Raw genomic sequence first — 18,400 nt, forward strand, 5'->3', positions numbered from 1 at the left:
GTCACTGAGTTCTCTAAATCTATTCTCATTATGCAGTATTTGTCTGTCTCTCACCTTTTCAGCTTGATTGCTTTCCATTACTCTGTCCTCCAGGTGACTGATACATTCCTCTGCTTCCTATAGCTTACTGTTTATTTCATCTATTGTATTTTTAATTTTATTTATTGAGTTTTTCATCTCTGATATGTTAGTTTGTATCTCTTTGTCAAGGGTCTCACTGATGTCCTCCACCTATTTCTGAAGTCCATTGAGTATCTTTGTGATCATTACTTTAAATTCTTTATCAGGCTCATTACTTATTTCTGTTTCACTTAGATCTCCTGCTGTGATTTATCTTATTCTTTCTTTCATTTGGGACATATTTTTCGGTCTCCTCATTTTTCTACTTCTCTGTGTCTGTTTCTCTGTGTTAGGAAAGTCAGCTACATCATCTGCTCTTGAAAGTAGTGGCTTTATGAGGAAAAGGTCCTGTAGTGCCCTGCAGTGCAGTGTCTGCTGTTCACCAGAACCTGGCACTTCACCTGTGTGTGTTGCTTGCATCCTGCTGTTGTGTCGGAGTTGCTTTTCCTTTCAGTCCAGTCATCTGCACTGAATCTCTGCCTGTTGTGGGCTGGGTTTGCTCTCTGTAATGTTAGTGAGACCCACGAAGGCTGGTTCTGAGGGGGCGTGAGTGCAGAAGGGCTTGGGCGCAGGAAGGCGGGGTTAGCAATATTAGTTCTGAGCTGCTAGTCCTAGGCTGGATCCTCTGAAATGCGGAGGCATTAACAAAATTTGTGCTGAACCCAGGTCTGAAGCCAGCAGCCTCGGAGTGGGCGAGTGCTCCAGGAGAACTTACGAGTGAAGTGCATTGCTAGCAGGTTAGGCAGCAAGTGTCTGCGCAGCACCATCTCCCACAAATGGCTCTGTGTTTGGGGGGAGGGGAGGAAAATGGCACCCACCAACTCCTTTGTTCCCAGAGAAGTCCCCCAACACACTCCAAAGTCAGTATAAACAGATGTCCCTCCCATTGTGCAAACTGTCACTTCTGTGTTGCCTCTCTGTGGTCTGTTGTCTCTTTAAGGGTGGGGGGCCCAGCTATCACTCCCCTCCCCATTTGCCCAGTGCTGAGTCAGCCAACTTTTGAAGTTCCAGGCTCCAAGTCTCACTGATTATACAAACTCGTGGAATTCAGCCCCTCCAGTTTTCAAGGCCAGATGTTTTGGGATTCATTTTCCCTATGTGGGCTCCATGTTACTTTCCCCTCTCCGCACCCACAGTTCCCTCTTTCCTGCAGGCAGCTCCCAGCCACCTTTTCTACTCTTACTAACCTCTTTAGTGTGGCTTCTTTTCTACATTTAGTTGTGGAGTTTGTTCTGCCAGTCTTCAGATAGCTCTCTGGTTTATTTACTCAGAGGTGATTGAAATCTAGTTGTAAACATGGGACAGTGGTCCCCCTACTCGGCCATCTTCCCAAGCCTCCTCTCTTACCTCTTGTTCTTGATCTCATATACACAGGAACAGTATGAATTGAACAAGCAACTCTCCCCTAAATTCTTAGGCCTACAAAATCCTACAAGGTCTCCCTCCATCCCTCATTGCCTCTCTGACCTTATTTCCTACTACTTTACGTTTTGCTTGTTTGGTCTGCCACACCAACTCTCTTGCTGTTTTAGAATGTACCAGTCACATTCCTTCTAGGGCTTTTGTACTGGCTCTTCTGTCTGTCTGGAATGTGCTTCCTCTTAATATTTGTAAGCCTTACTCCCTCATCTCTCAAGGCTTTGTCCAGTCACCACCAGCTCCTCACCGAGGCAATCCCTGATTACTCTATTTAAAATACCCCTCACCTGCCTATATTCCAATTAAGCTTACCCATAGTACTTATCTTGTGCTAATTTACTATATAATTTGTATTATGTTTGCTGTTATCTCTCGCCTTATATTAGAATAAAAGCTTCATCAGAGCAGGGACTTTTATTTGCTTTCTTCACTGATACATCCCAAGTGCCTAGAATAGTGCCTGGCACATAGTCAATATTTTGAATTAATAAATAATCCTACTTTCCCTTCTAATTATTAATCCATTTTACTTTCCCTTGATGCTGTACTTCTTTAATGACTCATCTATAACTGCAGCCTCCATAATTAACAATTATATAATTTCTTCCATCCATCTATATTATATGTAGATACAATACTGACTTGTGAGCCTTTGTTTAGTGCTATTACTCCTATCTAGAATACTCCTCCCCCTCCACTTTAGCTCCCTCTTTTTTTTTTTTTTTAAGATTTTATTTATTTATTTGACAGAGGGAGACAGCCAGTGAGAGAGGGAACACAAGCAGGGGGAGTGGGAGAGGAAGATGCAGGCTCCTAGCAGAGAAGCCTGATGTGGGGCTCGATCCCAGAACGCTGGGATCACGCCCTGAGCCGAAGGCAGACGCTTAACGACTGCGCCACCTAGGCGCCCCTAGCTCCCTCACTCTTATTTAGGTTCCAGATTCAGGTCTGACCTTAACATTACTTAATTCAGGAAGCCTTCCTTAACCCTTTTAGATTAGATCGGATGTATGTACTCTACTCCTACAGTACTATCTCACTCTGTTGTTAGTAAAATTTTCTATCTTGCATAGCAGTTATGTATCCTGCTATATCCTCAACATTTAGCTTTGTGCCTTATTTATGGTACCAGTTTACTGAATAATAATTAAATACATGAATGAATGAATGAATGAATGAATGAATGAATGATTCAATCAGAGTTTAACTTATCCTCCACAGACTTAAAAGTTTAGCAATGGAGCTGGAATTTTTTTTTAAGATTTTATTTATTTGATCAGGGAGGGGGCACAAGCAGGCAGAGGGGCAGGCAGAGGCAGAGGGAAAGGGAGAAACAGGCTCCCTACTGAGCAGGGAGCCCGATGTGGGGCTCAATCCCAGGCCCTGGGATCATGACCTGAGCCAAAGGCAGCCACTTAACCAACTGAGCCACCCAGGCACTCCTATAAATGTCAGTTTTGTAGCTAAATAATATTTTGTTGTGTAGATCATAATTTGTCTTCCCACTCAGCTATTATAGGACTTAAAGAGTATTTCTAGTGTTTTGCTATTACAAGTGATGTTATAGAAAACATTTTTGTAGATAATGTGGGAAACTGAACTTAATTTGAGAAGTGTTGAAGAATGTGATTAATCATGTGTAATTGTCTTATACAAAAGATGGTGTTCTATTCATAGTTCTATACTATTCACAATATAGAATAATTGTAGAGTTCTTCCAGATAAGTGCGTAGAAAGGTTCCTTATTCTTTTTGGAAGGGTTCCATTGTATGGACACAGCACAGTGTATTTAAATAGTCTCCTACTGATGGATACTGGTTTATGTCCAATTCTTTGCAAATACAAACAATACTACTGCAGTGAATAATCTTGTGCATCTGTCTTTTCATTCAGGAACAGCTATATCTGTAGGATAAGTCCCAGAAGTTGGATTGATGGATCAAAGAGTAACTGAATCTGTAATTTTGATGGATATTGCCAAGTTGTACTACCTAGGGATATTACTTTGTACACCCATCAATAATGGAAGTGTCTATTTCCATGGAACCTTGCCAATAGAATGTGTTATTTGACTACCACTTTGCTTTCTAAATGACTTGTAACAGATTCAGTATTCTTCCCATCTTCTTGCTGGCCATGTATAAAATATTTTCCCCCGATTAGGCTTTTTTTTTTTGCTTTTTAATTTTGTTTTTTAATGTACAGTAGTTATATGGACAATGCAATTGATCTTTTTCTTTTGATTTCATATATCATTTTTAAGGTTTAGAATTTTTTTCCCATCCAGACAGAGATTTCATAAATATTATTTTTTCTTCTAGTTTTTTATGGCTTGATTACTTAAATTTTTAATAATTTTCAACTCTGATCTATTTGGAATTGATTTTGCCAACCATGTTCTGTAACAATGACAGCGGTAGTTCAGCATTTAACATTTATTGCATAATTACTGTGTATAACCTTTCTAGAGGTGGAGTAAGTGAATTTCAAAGGGTGTTTTCCCCCATTAAAAATAACACATATTCCAAGAGAACATATGAGATTGGGGTGGGTTCTTCTTTTTCTTTCCTTTCTTTTCTTTTCTTTTCTTTTCTTTTCTTTTCTTTTCTTTTCTTTTCTTTCTTTCCTCCTTCCTCCCTTCCTTCCTTTCTTCCTTTCTGATTTTATTTATTCCTTTGAGAGAGAGCGAGAGAGCGCGTGCACAAGGAAGGAGAGCAGGAGGCAGAGGGAGAAGGAGAAGCAGGCTCCCCCGGAGCCTGATGTGGGGCTCAATCCCAGAACCCTGGGATCATGACACTTAACCAACTGAGACACCCAGACTCCCTGATTGGGGTTTTTTCAAAACTGTAGGATTGTATGCTAAACATTTTTTTTAACAGACATTTATTTATTTATTTGTTTGTTTGTTTGTTTGTTTGTTAGGGAGAGAGAATGAGAGCACAAGCAGGGGGAGCAGCAAGCAGAGGGAGAAGCAACCTCCCTACTGAGTAATGGTTTTTTATTCCAATTTGAATTGAAGTTAAGTGTTAGTATTAAAGCTAAACCAACTGAAGTTCAAGTATTTCACCTCAAATTCAGTGTAGAGGAAATAGGCTTGAGACTTCTGTGAATGGCTAAGTGCGCTTCATGTTATATACTCTTTACATCACTTTATTGTTATCACATCCATACCCATGGTTTTTCTCCAACTGCCATTTTTCCTTGTGTTAGAGAACGATTTTGTTTGATAACCATATGGTTTGTAAGAGCCTAAAAAATTAAAACTCACCAGGAAATATCAGGGAGAGGTCATTTTCAGCTTGACTTAATCCTGGCACTTGAACAGCCTTGAAATACCAGTCTGAATTAAAAACAAAATTATTTTATATGTGCCATCTGTTTTCATTCATGGAGGCCTGTGACACAACAGATATATTTAAATGTTTCCTGGCCTATTCAGATTTCCTCTAACATATTTCATTTACAACATTTGGTATCCTGTTCATTAACTAAAATAATAAAAAAGAGGGTCACCTGGGTGGTTCAGTCAGTTAAGTGTCCAACTTTTGATCTCATGTCTTGATCTCAGGATCCTCAGTTCAAGTCCACATTGGGCTCCATGCTGGGCATGGAGCCTACTTAAAAACAACAAACAAAAAACCAATAATAAAATAGAGCAAAAGCTCTATTTAAAGGATGTGTTTCGTCTGCTGCACCTGCCAAATTCTGCTTGCAGCTAAGTTGACATTATATATTTGTGAGGGGGTTTTCCCATTTTCTGAAACATCAAGTTTAATTCAAAGTATCTTAAAATTTACAACCTATGCACTCACCCTTATTTCCTCTACTTAATGACCCCAAAGGAGAGCCAGTTTAGAAGTTTTATTTTTTAAATCTGAATTGTTTTCCATGTTAGATTGAATGAGGCAGAATCAAAGAATTATTTGCCTTGTTTCTTCAAAATTTACCTGATACCTGAAATCTGTTAAGCACTACTTAAAGCTGTGGCAGCAGTTTTTCATGGTCAAGCAAGATGAGAAATGCTATTGGGAAATACTAGAGAAAAACATATTCCGGGTATTAGAAAAAGAGGGCTTTCAGCTAGGTTTAGGGAATTATAGAAAGAGTTTGCTTTTGAAGGATTTAGCTTCTGGTCATCTAAGTTTAAAATCCACAAAACCTTAAAAGATTTATCAAAAATGTCCTTGATTACCAGGATAGAAAGTAGAGAAAGAAAAGATCTCTAGTGAAAATGAACTCCAAATTGTGCCATTGTGTCCTAATCTGATTTTTTAAGTACTCCCACCAAGGGAACAATGTGGATTATATAAAGCAAGTGACCTAACCCTTTCAGCCTGTGGGCCTCAAGGCTTCCTACAACTAAAACTTCAAAAACTGTAACTAGAAACATACTCACTTGAAAATTTAAAAGGGAGCCTCTCTGGAAATTATTTTTTTCTCTAATTTCTAGGAATCAAAGAACAATTGCATGTTATTGCACAGCCAGGACCAATCAAGGGTTAAAAAAAAAAATTCCCCAGCCCAGCATTTTCAGATAAGAAATTTCGGTTAAGAGCCATAATTCAATGTAGATAATCTGTTATCTGAGTCATCTTAATGTTCTGCAGGTTGATCCTCAGATTAGTGGAATTCTTTTTTTTTTTTTTTTAATCTATTAGCACCTGTAAAAATCAGGACACACTCTTATATAAAACAGTGATACACAATTTGGAAATTCAAACATGATTCAATAAGCAAATATAGTCAAGTGGATTCACCTTGATGGTATAATCTGAGACTTTTTTAAATTTAATTTTGAAATATGTGAATGGTGGGATCTTTTCTCATTAAAATTTGGCAAGTGTGGCAGCTGAAACATCCTTCTTCTAGAGAGTCCTGTCAGGACTGTTTGGAAAGGAGATTCCATTAAATTTGAAAGAACCTAAATTGTTTTAAAACAATTATATTTTAATCTTAAATACATTTTTACTTTACATGTATAATTCACAATATAGGAGAGAGGGGATTAGGATTTTAAACCCTTGGTTTTATTGGTTTTAAAGTTTTAGAGCTAAGATTTCTAATTCTGCTTATATGATCATGTTTTGCAATGATCATTACATTTCTAAAACATTAGCCAACACTGATGATAGGTATGTGAATATGTAAGAAACTGTTCTACTGGATGTGCGAAAACCTGGTTTTGGCAAAGTTTAAAGGCCAGAACTCTAAGGGAGTTTCATTCTTATGCAGTGGAGTTAACCCTAAGATCGACCTCATAGATAACAACTAAAAAGCTAAAAAAAACCCAACTACCTGAAGACGCTGGGGAGTGACCCAGAGCAGGCTGATCTTGTAGCAGAGTCAAAATTTGGAAGATGAGACAGACAGAAGGGAAGTTTTTCTTTCTTTTTTTTTTTTTTTATTTTTTATTATGTTAGTCACCATACAGTACACCCCTAGTTTTTGATGTAAAGTTCTATGATTCATTGCTTGCGTGTAACACTCAGTGCACCGTGCAATACGTGCCCTCCTTTCTACCCATCACCGGTCTATCCCATCCCCCCACCCCCCTCCCCTCTGAAGCCCTCAGTTTTTCTTTTTTTTTTTTTTTTAAAGATTTATTTATTTATTTGACAGAGACAGCCAGCGAGAGAGGGAACACAAGCAGGGGGAATGGGAGAGGAAGAAACAGGCTTCCAGCAGAGGAGCCTTATGTGGGGCTCAATCCCAGAACACCGGGATCACGCCCTGAGCCAAAGGCAGATGCTTAACGACTGAGCCACCCAGGCACCCCCTCAGTTTTTCATTTTTAAGCTTTGGCTTGAGGACACAATGTGGTTTGAGAAAGCTGAAGCTTCTCTAGAAAACTTGGGTCTTTGTGTTCTGAAGAACCAGAAGACAGTGCCTGGAGCAGCCATCACTGCTGAAAAACGAGGTTGTAGGGAGCCAGAAAAGGAGAGCTCCAGGTTTCACCTGTAAACTTTGCCTAAGTCTCAGCTGACTCCTGAATCAAAATCATGCAGACAGTCGACTCAAAGCACCTGCAGCTAAATACAAAGAACTCAGTTTTGAACCCCACCTAAACTGAGACAGACTCTGCACTTTGACTCTACCTAAGAGCCTAATAAGACAAAAAAAACACATCAACATGCTTTGAAGAGATGTAACAGAATCCAGAGTCTTCAAAACAAAAAAAAATCGCAGTGTCCAGAATACAATTTAAAATTACTCACCAAAAGAAGAGCCAGGAAAGCATGACCCATTTCTAGGGGAAAGCCCACTCCCAAATGACTCAGATGTTGAAATTGTCAGACAAGGAGTTAAGGCAGCCATTATAAATTTGCTCAATGAGGTTAAGAAAAGATAAAAAAAAAATACCAGAAGAGAAATATAAAGAGGAACCAATTGGAAACACCAGAATGGAAAAGTAAAGTATCTGGGAAAAATTCACTGAATGGGGTTAATAATATAATGGAGATGACAGATGAAAAATTTAATGAACTTGAAGATAGACCAGTAGGAATTAACCAGATTGAAGAATATATGGAAAGATATTAACAGAGTCTTAGGAAGCTGTGGGACAATATCAAAAGGTATAAAATATGTGCAGTTGGATTTCCAGAAGAGAGAAGGAGAGATTGCCATTTAAAAGAAGAACATACAGATAATGGAATATTATTCAGTGCTAAAAAGAAATGAGCTACCAAACCATAAAAAGACACGAGGGAACCTTAGATGCATATTATTAAGTGAAAAGGGTGTGGTTTCAATTATATGACATTCTTGAAAAGGCAAAACTATGGAGACAGAAGATCAGTGGTTGCCAGTGGTTAGGAGCAGGGAGGGATGCACAGAGGGGGAGCACAGAGGACTTTGGGTGGAATGAAAATACTGTATGATATCGTAACGATGGCTACATGTCATTATACATTTGTCCAAACCCATAGAATATACAACATTAAGAGTGAACTGTAATATAAACCATGAACTTGGGATGATCATGTGTCAAGATAGGTCTGTCAATTATGACAAATGTAGCATCCTCATGGGGGAGGTTGATACGGGGAAGGTTACACATGGGGGTCATATATGGAAAATCTCTGTACATTCCCCCCAATTTTCTGTGAACCTAAAACTGTTATAAAGTCTCTCTTTCTCTCTCTTTGTGTCCATATGTGTGTATATATAAATTCCAGAAACTCCAAAATGCCAGTTATCATTGGTTGATAGAAAATAAGTATGTTTAACTTGAATTCAGGGCCTTTGTTGTCTAATGTCAATACACATACTGCAGACTTTTCAAAATATTGTAAAATGTTCTGTTTGAACATTACATTTCTCTTGTATTTCTGAAAATGCTTGTATTTTTCTTCTAGTTAAAAACAGATTCATTCCTTTTCAATATCACAACTTTATATTTTATTTGAAATAGTTGGATTTAGTAATATGATTGTTTCAAAAGCCCAGTGGGTAGAAAAATAATTTTGCTTTTTATTTCATACAAAATACAGACAATAAATCATATATTTGAGGAAAAAATAGACAATTTTGTCTAACATATTTGTTATCTGATTAGTGTAGCATCTCATGACCAATTTAAGGTTGTTTTTAAAAATTTTTCCTGTTCATGGGGCACCCGGGTGGCTCAGTTAAGCGTCTGCCTTCAGCTCAGGTCATGATCCCACAGTCCTGGGATCGAGTCCCGCATCAGGCTTCCTGCTCAGTGGGGAGCCTGCTTCTCCCTCTCCCTCTTCCCTCTGCTCATGCTCTCTGTCTCTCTCTCAAATAAATAAAATCTTTTAAAAGATAAAATATTTCCTGTTCCAGTTAGTTAAAAGGCTTCTCCCTTACTTTCTAGCTATAGATGAAATCATCTACAGGCATAGCTTTGGAAATGTTGCGGGTTCAGTTCCAGACTACGCAGATAGGTTATGTTTACACTATACAGTAGTCTACTAAGTGTGTAATAGCATTATGTCTAAAAAAGTACATGCTTAAAAAAAAACTTTATTGCAAGAAAGCACTAACCATTATCTGAGCTTTCAGCAAGTCATAATCTTATGCTGGCGCGGAGGTCTTTTTTCCGTTTTAGAGAACTTTCAAGTTTCTTTGATAAATTCTTCCCTTTATTTTTCTCTCCTTTTTTTGGACTATTTTTTCTTTTTATTAGACCTCTTTTACTGTGATCTTAGGCTTCATATTTTTGCTCTAAGTGTCTCTTATCTTTGCTCTCCTATTTTCGGCCTCTGACTTTTTCCTCTGCTTATGGGAAATTTTCTTCATTTGATTTTTAGTGCTCCTATTGAACTTTATGCTTTAGCAGTCATATGTTAATCTCTGAAAGTTTTTATTTTCTTGTTCTCTGGTTGTTCCTGTTTCATAACATCCTTTTCTGGCTTTATGGCTGCAATACATTTGAATCTCTCCAATTACATCAGCTAGAGTTTTTGTTGTTTGGTTTAACTCATTTTGTTTTGTTTTGTTTAGGTTCTGTTTCTTGTTTTATTTTGTTCCTCTATTGTCAGTTTCACAGTTTATTTATTTTGGTCAATCATTCTCTTTAATGCTGCAGGCTCTCTTCACATACTACAGATCCTTGGTTTTCTGGGCATACTTAAGGGAAAAGCAAGGGTAGATGGTGGAGTTTTTCACAGAGCTCTTTTCCAGCCATGTTTCTCTCGTAGGTGGGAATTATATAAAGAAACTTTTGGTGGAGGAGGGCTGGGACTCAGTTTAGAGTCACTGATGGGAAGCTAGTTTTCAAGCTACAGGCTCCAAGTCTCAGAATAACTTTATTCAGTTTTTTTGTAACATGCTATACTTTTCTTTTTCAGGATACGTGTCATCCTGCCTATGGGAGTGTCACCTGGTACATCTGCCCACCTGTAAATCTTGAATTAATTCACCTTTGGTAGCCTTGCTTCTCAGTCATACCTTCTGACTCTGGGACCAGAACCCTCTCCCTTTGCAGTTTCTTACATCATTTTTAAGACTCTGACTCCTCTGCCCATTTCATTGATCAGCCTGCCTCATCTGCTTCCTTGATATTTATTGAAATCTTTCATCTGTTGGTGACCACCCAAACTCCCAAACCTATGCCTCACCTTCTCTACTTCCTCTTCTGTTACGGTTATGCCTTTGTTATACTTTTATATATTTATTTCAATGGAATCTCAGGAGCAATGAGGGACAAACAAATTTCTGCAATCTTGAATCTCTCCAAGTTGGTTTTAGAAAAGCTACCATGGGGTGCCTGGGTTGTTCAGCCGGTTAAGCGTCCAACTCTTGATTTTGGCTCAGGTCATGATCTCAGGGTCGTGGGATCAAGCCCCAAGTCAGGCTCCTTACTCAGTGCTATGTCTGCTCGGGATTTTCTCTCTCCCTCTTCCTCTGCCCCTCCCACTGCTCATGTGCATGCTCTTTAAATAAATAAATAAGCAACCAACCTACCAAGCAGTTCGGTTTCCATTCTGAGCTCTAGCAAATTCTAGATTGGTTTCTATTGTATGGTTTTCTGTTTGTTTAGTATTTCATCAGATAGACCAAAACCACAACAAGAGTACAGTTGTGACTGTACAATCTGTTTCATTTGTTTCTTCTATAGAGTCAGAGATTCAACTGTAAGGAATTTTAAATTTTCAAATGTGAGTCCTGGTGTTTAAAGTAAACCCCTTCTTTCTAACTTGGTGACTTTTACCCTTCTGTTCCATTATCTGTGTTTGCCTTGGTCTCTGTTTCTTGCCTAATCAACAACATTCACAACCTTTTATTATAGTATATTATAATTGCTTTATTTTCTTATTAGTTGTTAATCTCTTACTATGTCTAAGTTATAAACTTTATCATAGATGTGTATGTATAGGGAAAAGCAGTATATAAAGAGTTTGATCCAGTCACAGTCTCAGGCATCTATTGGGGATCTTGGAACATATCCCTTGTGAATAAGGGGGCACTGCTGTATTTGACATAATTCCCAATATTGCTCATTGAATGTTCATATGATTTCAGATCTCTTGAAACCATTTTTTATAAGAAGTTAGAAAAAAGAATCTGATAATTTGTTTAAAGGCTTTGTACAGATGTGTTTAACTTAGTCTGACCCTGTGGCATATGGCCTTGTAATTAGAAAGCCAGTTAAATGGTTTTCCTGAGGGACCAGGTGCTTAGACTTACCTGGTGAAAAAGAAATGTAGTTTTTGTAAGAAGGCCCCTTTGGGGAATTACCATAGAGCTCTGAACTGTAATAAAATTAAAAATTTGCATTAAAATGGAAAGAACTTTATATTTCAAATTCCTGACCTTTAATATGTAAAAAAAAAAATGAGAACCTAGGCTTATTAATGGTGGAATCAGAGCCTTATATATGTGGACAACTCCAAGTAAATCCTCCTCAGCTGCTTCTTAGTTTGTCTTGACCAAATGGTATAGTCAGGATAGGTACTGAGATCCTCGGACCAGCTCACCTTCACCCAACTCCACAGTCGGGGAAATGAGGTCTTTCTCAGCCACTGGCTGGGTAGTTAATACCATATGAGTTTTAATACTTTGTTGTTCATTGGTCAGAAAATAGGAGATCTAAACAGGAGGAAATACGCTAGAAGGATTTCACAACCTCTCTAACATGCTGAAATAGTATGAATGGGAGAGCCGGCATTTTGTCTTAAGGGCTGCAGCTGTTTCGTGGCTTCGACTTCTGGTTAGATTTGTGCAGCAGCTCTCATTGATGGAATCCACTCTTGGCTCTGCCTCATCATTTTTCTTGGGTGGTGTACAGTTTTGCACATAAGCATTTTTTAATGAATCAAGGGTTTTCTTCCTATTTTTTTGCAAGATAAACTTGGAAGGATTAGAACTTTTAGGGTGAAATGTCACACTAAAAATTTCCCTTTATGATGTATTCTGCTCATTTTCCCCCTGGTTTTAGGAGCTGGAAATCCAAAGTGCACAATTGCACTTGTTTTGGGAAGAACTAAAAATGCCTCTGCAAACAGGTAATAAAATAATTGTGATTTGAGAAATCTATTTGGAAATAAGAATTACTCTTTCAACCCATATAATTTACTTAAAATGCACCATTTGGTCGGGGTGCCTGGATGACTCAATCAGTTGTGTCCAACTCTTGATTTCCTGTCAAGTTATGATCTCAGGGTTGTGAGACTGAGCCCTGTGTCGGGCTCTGTGCTGGGCATGGAGCCTGCTTAAGATTCTCTCTCTCCCTCTGCCCCTCCCGCCCCTCTGTCTCTCCCTCTCTAAAAAAAAAAAAAAAATTTTAATGCACCATTTGGACTTACAAATCATAATAATATAAAATATATTATGAGATTGTCACATTTATGTTTCACAATTATTTTACTATAAGATTATATTTAAGAAACATTTTAGGGTGTGTTGTTCTACATTCTTCACTGTGGAATTTCCTGTATTAAAAAGTGTTGCTGAATCCTCAAAGCTGTTTGGATCAGATTATAAAACATAAAAATTTTCAGAACTGTCTGTAAGTAATTAAGTGATTAGATATATAGATCAAAGGAAATATAGTCTTGCAACATTTGATACTGTGTATCAGTTCCCAGTTTCCATTGCTGAGCAATGATAAGCCTCAATCAAATCATTGTTCCAGATCACAGCCTCCATCCAACTCTGCTTGATGTCTTTTACACAAGTCCCATTCCAGACATCATTGCTTACATGATTACATAATAACAACCAAAAAATGACAATTGCAACTCCACCTAGCATCTGTTTTATTTTTCCACTTAGCACACTTTTCCTAACATCTGTTTTTCTTTAACCAGATACAAACAACACAGCATGGTTCTTGTTCCTATCAACACACCTGGAGTAGAAATAATAAGGCCTTTGTCAGTTTTTGGCTACATGGGTAAGTATTCAACCAACATGAGCGTGCATTTGTAGGCAGGACGGCTGGAATATGCAGTAACACTGAAGGGAACAGATAGCATTATAATACAGGAGATGTGTTCTTAGAAATCCTTTGGTGCTGACAACTGTCTTAGTATAAATGCCAGTGGAACTCAGAATAAAGCAAATAAGGAGAAGTGATGCAGCATTGGACCTCATTTTGTTTACTTTTGGGAAAAGGTAGATTGTATTCAAGGAACAACAACTAAGACTGCTGCTTCTGTCATCCAGGAGAATGGATTAATGAAATAGACTTAGAAAAATTAAATCTAAGTAATCCACAATAAAATGCACTTTTTTTTTTTTTTAAGAGAGACATAATGGGGTTGGGGGACAGAGGGATAGCATCCTAAATAGGCTCGACGCCCAGTGTGTAGCCCAGCACAGGGCTTGATCTCGCAACCCTAAGATCATGACCCAAGCCAAAATCAAGAGATGGATGCTTAACTGATTGAGCCACCCAGGCACCCCAATAAAATTCACTTTTGTCTTCAAGTTTAGCTTTCTTAACCAAACTACAAAAGCTATTAATAAGCAATGAGTTTTGACTGATTTGAATTCAAAACTTTTCTTTCCTTCTGTCCTCTGGAATTTCTAAAAAGCAAGGATACTTTTGTTTCCTGCTACCCACCTCAGGCTCATGTTCATTGTTCCCTTGCTGCTCAGATTATTTACACCGCAAGTATTTATTGAGGGCTGACCACTGTTCTAGGTGCTTAGAATACATTAGTGAACACAATAGGCTAGGATCTCTGTCCTCAGGGAGCTTATGCTAGGGGAAGGAGACAGTAGCAATAACTACAAACACGTAAATAAGTAAATTATAGCAAGTCAGCAGGTAAATGCTATGGAAAAGTTTATCGTACCTGATCCACATGGTCTTCTGTGATGACCCTGGCTTTCTCTTTATTGTTGAATATGGCTAATAAAAATGTTCAAGTAGCGAATGTAAGACTTAGAGTTTTATAGAACATTTGACATCACCTTCCATAGGATGCAGCTGTAGAATAAACCCACAGATTAAGCGTAGTTTGCAAGATGGTGGGGAACAAGCTCACTAGAGCAAACTGTGCATGGGGATTTGTTGGGTTGCACACCAATGGCCTGAAGATCCCCAAAATGGATTTATAATTTAACTTGCCTGGAAATCACCTCCATTGCAGAACCTGTGTTTTAATTTCCAGTGAGACAAATTCACCAGCACCTCTCCAACTCCCATGCCCAAGGCCAAAAGAAACAGTTGTGGAGAAGGTTGATTATTAGTGTCTATTCTGACAGGAAAAGGGTGTGGAGTTAGCATGAGATTATCTCCAGAACTTGATGGGGGGGGAGGGAGGTTAGCAGGAGGAGGGGTAAGGCAGTGTGATGTAAAGACAAAAGTGTTCCCAGTCTCCATCAAATGCCAGCATTTCCAAGAGGCAAACACGTAGTGAACAGGCCTGCACTGGGAGTAAACATACCTCAAGGTCCAGTCTCTGCTTTATTTTGAATGCTGAGCCTGCTCTGTTCCTTCCAGGAGGGTCTTTGCATCTTCAGGCATTGATTTACACAATGATAAAATAAGAAACTTGAATTACATTACTCACTTTCAATTTTTGAACTATTGGAAACTTTTTTTTTCCAAGCAAAATTTTCTATGGAAGCCCATATATTAAAAATCTCAAAGGAGAAGCAGTGATACAATAATAATAATAAGATAATCTGATTGGATCTGTGAAGCCACCTTCCATTTTAGTAACCCTACAACTTCAGAAAATGAATTTGAAACTCTAGATCAAATGATTTCTAAAATCTCTTCTAAGTGGAACGGTTTTCTGGACTGTGAGGTGCTGGAGGCTCAGCGCTCACGGTCTGCCTAGGAATATCTGACACATGAGGCTTTTAAGTCCTACTTCTGAGTAATTGCTTTGAGTAATTATTAATTATATATGAGTATTCTTTTGATCAGCTCATTTTGCTCTTTAAAATTATATTTTCTATTTTATAGATAATATCCACGGAGGACATTTTGAGATCCATTTTAATCAAGTACGAGTTCCTGCCACCAATTTAATACTAGGTGAGATAAGTTGGAAAAAATGATTCTCCAGTATTGTGTACTAAAATATTTTCAGGTCTAAATCTGGAAAAGATAGGAAGTGTATCTTGATTTAGATACTTTTCCCTCTTACCCATTTATAAGGGAACATTTTTTCACAGCGGATTTTCTTACATGGAATAATATTTAAGTGTTTGATGTGGTTTTATATATCACATCGATTGAAGGCATAACTAAATACAAAAAATGTACAATTCAGAGCAACATACTTTTTCTTGAAACGTGACTTTCAGGTCTCTACTTGTTTTAAGAAAACCTCAATGTACTTTCTGAATTCAAGTCTTATATATGAACACATTAGAAGCATAAATAACTTTGCATGCTGAATGCCTGGAATGACTTCATCCTCTTGCTTATTGGAATCCTACCCAACCTTCAGAGAACATCTCAAATGGCACTTCGTTCAGGAAGGTTTTGTGTTCTTCACCCCAGCCACTCAGCAAACCCCTGCTGTCTGCCAGGCCCTCAGGATACAATCTCTCTCTCCTTTGCCTTTCTTTGTTCTCCTCCATATCCCTTATCCCTAGTATCCTTGCCCCTGCTTCTGGATCCTGAACTCCTAGTGTAGGGACTGTGTCTTATATACCTTCGTAACCACTGCAGCACTTATAAAATATACGCATGGCTGGTATCAAGAGACAGTGTTTTTTTATAATAATATTTTTTTATTATATTATGTTAGTCACCATACAACAAGAGACAGTTCTTAAATTGGATTGAAATGTTTAACAACGGTAGTTTTAAAAATATAGAAATCAAAAGTTCCATAAATAATGAACATTACTATAGAGCTGACTTTTTTCCTACTGGAATACCATTCTCATTGAAGGGGCAGTTCATCTTTTTCTCAAGATTTGTGTAAATAACAAAATAAGTGGGCTTTGGCCACTTTCATGTTCTCCTTTCTTTCTTACAGGTGAAGGTAGGGGATTTGAAATTACCCAAGGCCGCCTTGGCCCCGGCAGAATCCATCACTGTATGAGAACAGTAGGTCTGGCAGAACGCGCTTTGCAGATTATGTGTGAACGGGCAACACAAAGAGTGGCCTTTAAGAAGAAGCTGTTCTCACATGTAAGGATGATTATTTATTTGAATTTATTGTAGCCCGATGCACTCACTGACTTTGAAACAAAACGGCATTACTTGATCATAGGGGGATTTCCTCTACATCATAAGATGCTTTTTTCCCACAAAGTATATTTGTCTGTACATAAATAGAGTCTGGTGAAAGATCTTTAACTTTGTGAAAGATTAAATAATTCCTAACGTGCTTCAACACCGCACAAAGAGTATGGACAATTCCTTCAACTTTCTCAGACTCTTGTTCTCTAGAGAATCTGGTACATTGGCACTCTCTATGGATAGAGAGGGCTGGCATAGAGAAGAGGGATTTGCCTTGTTCTTTGGCTTTCTGAAGAGAATTAGTAATAAGTGAGGAAATATAGGAAAATAACCTAAAACGCAGGGAAAGGAGAGAGATCCAAAAATGGAATCGACTCCTTCTGTAGGAAGTGAGTTCCCTAATACTGGAGAAATGCAAGTTGAAATGGGACAAATGTTTCGTGGGATGTGCATGATTTTTTGAATTCCCATCTGTAAATTATGTTCTACAGAGTCTGTTGTTTACAAAGCACCGTAAACAATATAGTTACATGTGGGCAACATAATCAAAATTAGAGAGTATTTATCAAGAGGGAAAAGAAGCTGTCATTCTAATTCCTTGGAAAACTTTGTAAGTGGGATATTCAAATCATCTCCCAAAAGCCCTTCTAACTTTTAAGAAGGCAAGAAAAATTGTTTTTAAATATTCAGTACTTAGGATTGCTAACATTTGAGTGTTAGGTCAAACTTGGGGTGGTAAAATTGTATTTGTGTTTGCTGGACATGTGTATTTTAGTACATTGGTCCCCTTGTAAAAGTACATTTGTGAGTATCTTTTAAAATTTCACAGTATATTTTTTACCTTAAATTGCTATAGGCTATGTTTGCTCTTTGTGAAATATTATTCAGCATATCTGTGATTTAGTTGTAACACTGTTCTTTTGGGAAAATACAGGCTGTTTTATGGCACGTACCTAGGAATAATTTGTGGGGAACCCCTTTAGTATATGGCGAGGGCAAGGAGTTCAGCTGTTGGATGGACACTGTGGGAGGAAATAAGAAGGTGTGAACTTTGGGACTGTGGATGCAACTCCGTGCTGCTCTGAGTAGGAGCTAAAGAGTTGCTCATAGCATCCATTTCACTTCCTACACTTTTCTCTTTTCAAGATTATCACCCAAAGCCTGGAGCAGGATGAAGGGAGGACACAGACAGGCTGATTCACAGACATCTTGAACACATAAAAGCACTCTCCTTAAGTTTCATGAGAGATGTCTTTAACACTGTACTAGAGGGAAATTTCCCTCCTGCTTTTTGTAAGTTAATGTATCAAGCAGAACAAGCCTGAGCTTTTCAAAAATATGCTTCCTTCACTGGAAACTTCTTGCATTTGGCACGAAGAAAATGATCTGGCAGAAGCAAAAGAGATGTGGAGGCATGTCATAAACAAAAATCTGAGCCAGATTTTTTTTTTCAGTTTGTGTAAGTAACATTCCATTTCCCTGAATTTGGAGACTCTTTCCAGCTGCCTTCTAAATTATTCCAGGCACTAAAGCAAAAAATTCTGTATCAAAATAATGTCTTAGTAAATAAATCTGGGAACTCCTTAGGGCACTCCGTTTCTGCACACTGACTGCTTTTCAGCAAATGTAGGCTCGGTAGAGACCCAACTGAGAGCACTTTCCTTTATTCGAAAGCTAAGAAATAAATGTATTTGTGATCTGTTCATGGATTTATAATCACCCAGCTTTACCGTCATC

At 38.1% G+C, this 18,400-nt stretch overlaps 1 protein-coding gene across 2 annotated transcripts in view; it reads left to right on the forward strand.

Annotated features, from left to right (window-relative positions):
• ACAD11 (acyl-CoA dehydrogenase family member 11) overlaps positions 1–18,400 on the forward strand; it is a 96,888-nt gene that overhangs the window by 63,539 nt on the left and 14,949 nt on the right. For both annotated transcript variants that reach the window (XM_040636809.1, XM_040636810.1), the window contains 4 exons: positions 12,446–12,512; positions 13,317–13,402; positions 15,431–15,502; positions 16,458–16,612. In XM_040636809.1, coding sequence (XP_040492743.1) covers positions 12,446–12,512; positions 13,317–13,402; positions 15,431–15,502; positions 16,458–16,612 — 380 coding nt within the window. The remainder of the gene's footprint in view (positions 1–12,445; positions 12,513–13,316; positions 13,403–15,430; positions 15,503–16,457; positions 16,613–18,400) is intronic.

Source organism: Ursus maritimus, unplaced genomic scaffold, assembly GCF_017311325.1.
Source record: "Ursus maritimus isolate PB19 unplaced genomic scaffold, ASM1731132v1 scaffold_20, whole genome shotgun sequence".
Classification (NCBI taxonomy): domain Eukaryota; kingdom Metazoa; phylum Chordata; class Mammalia; order Carnivora; family Ursidae; genus Ursus; species Ursus maritimus.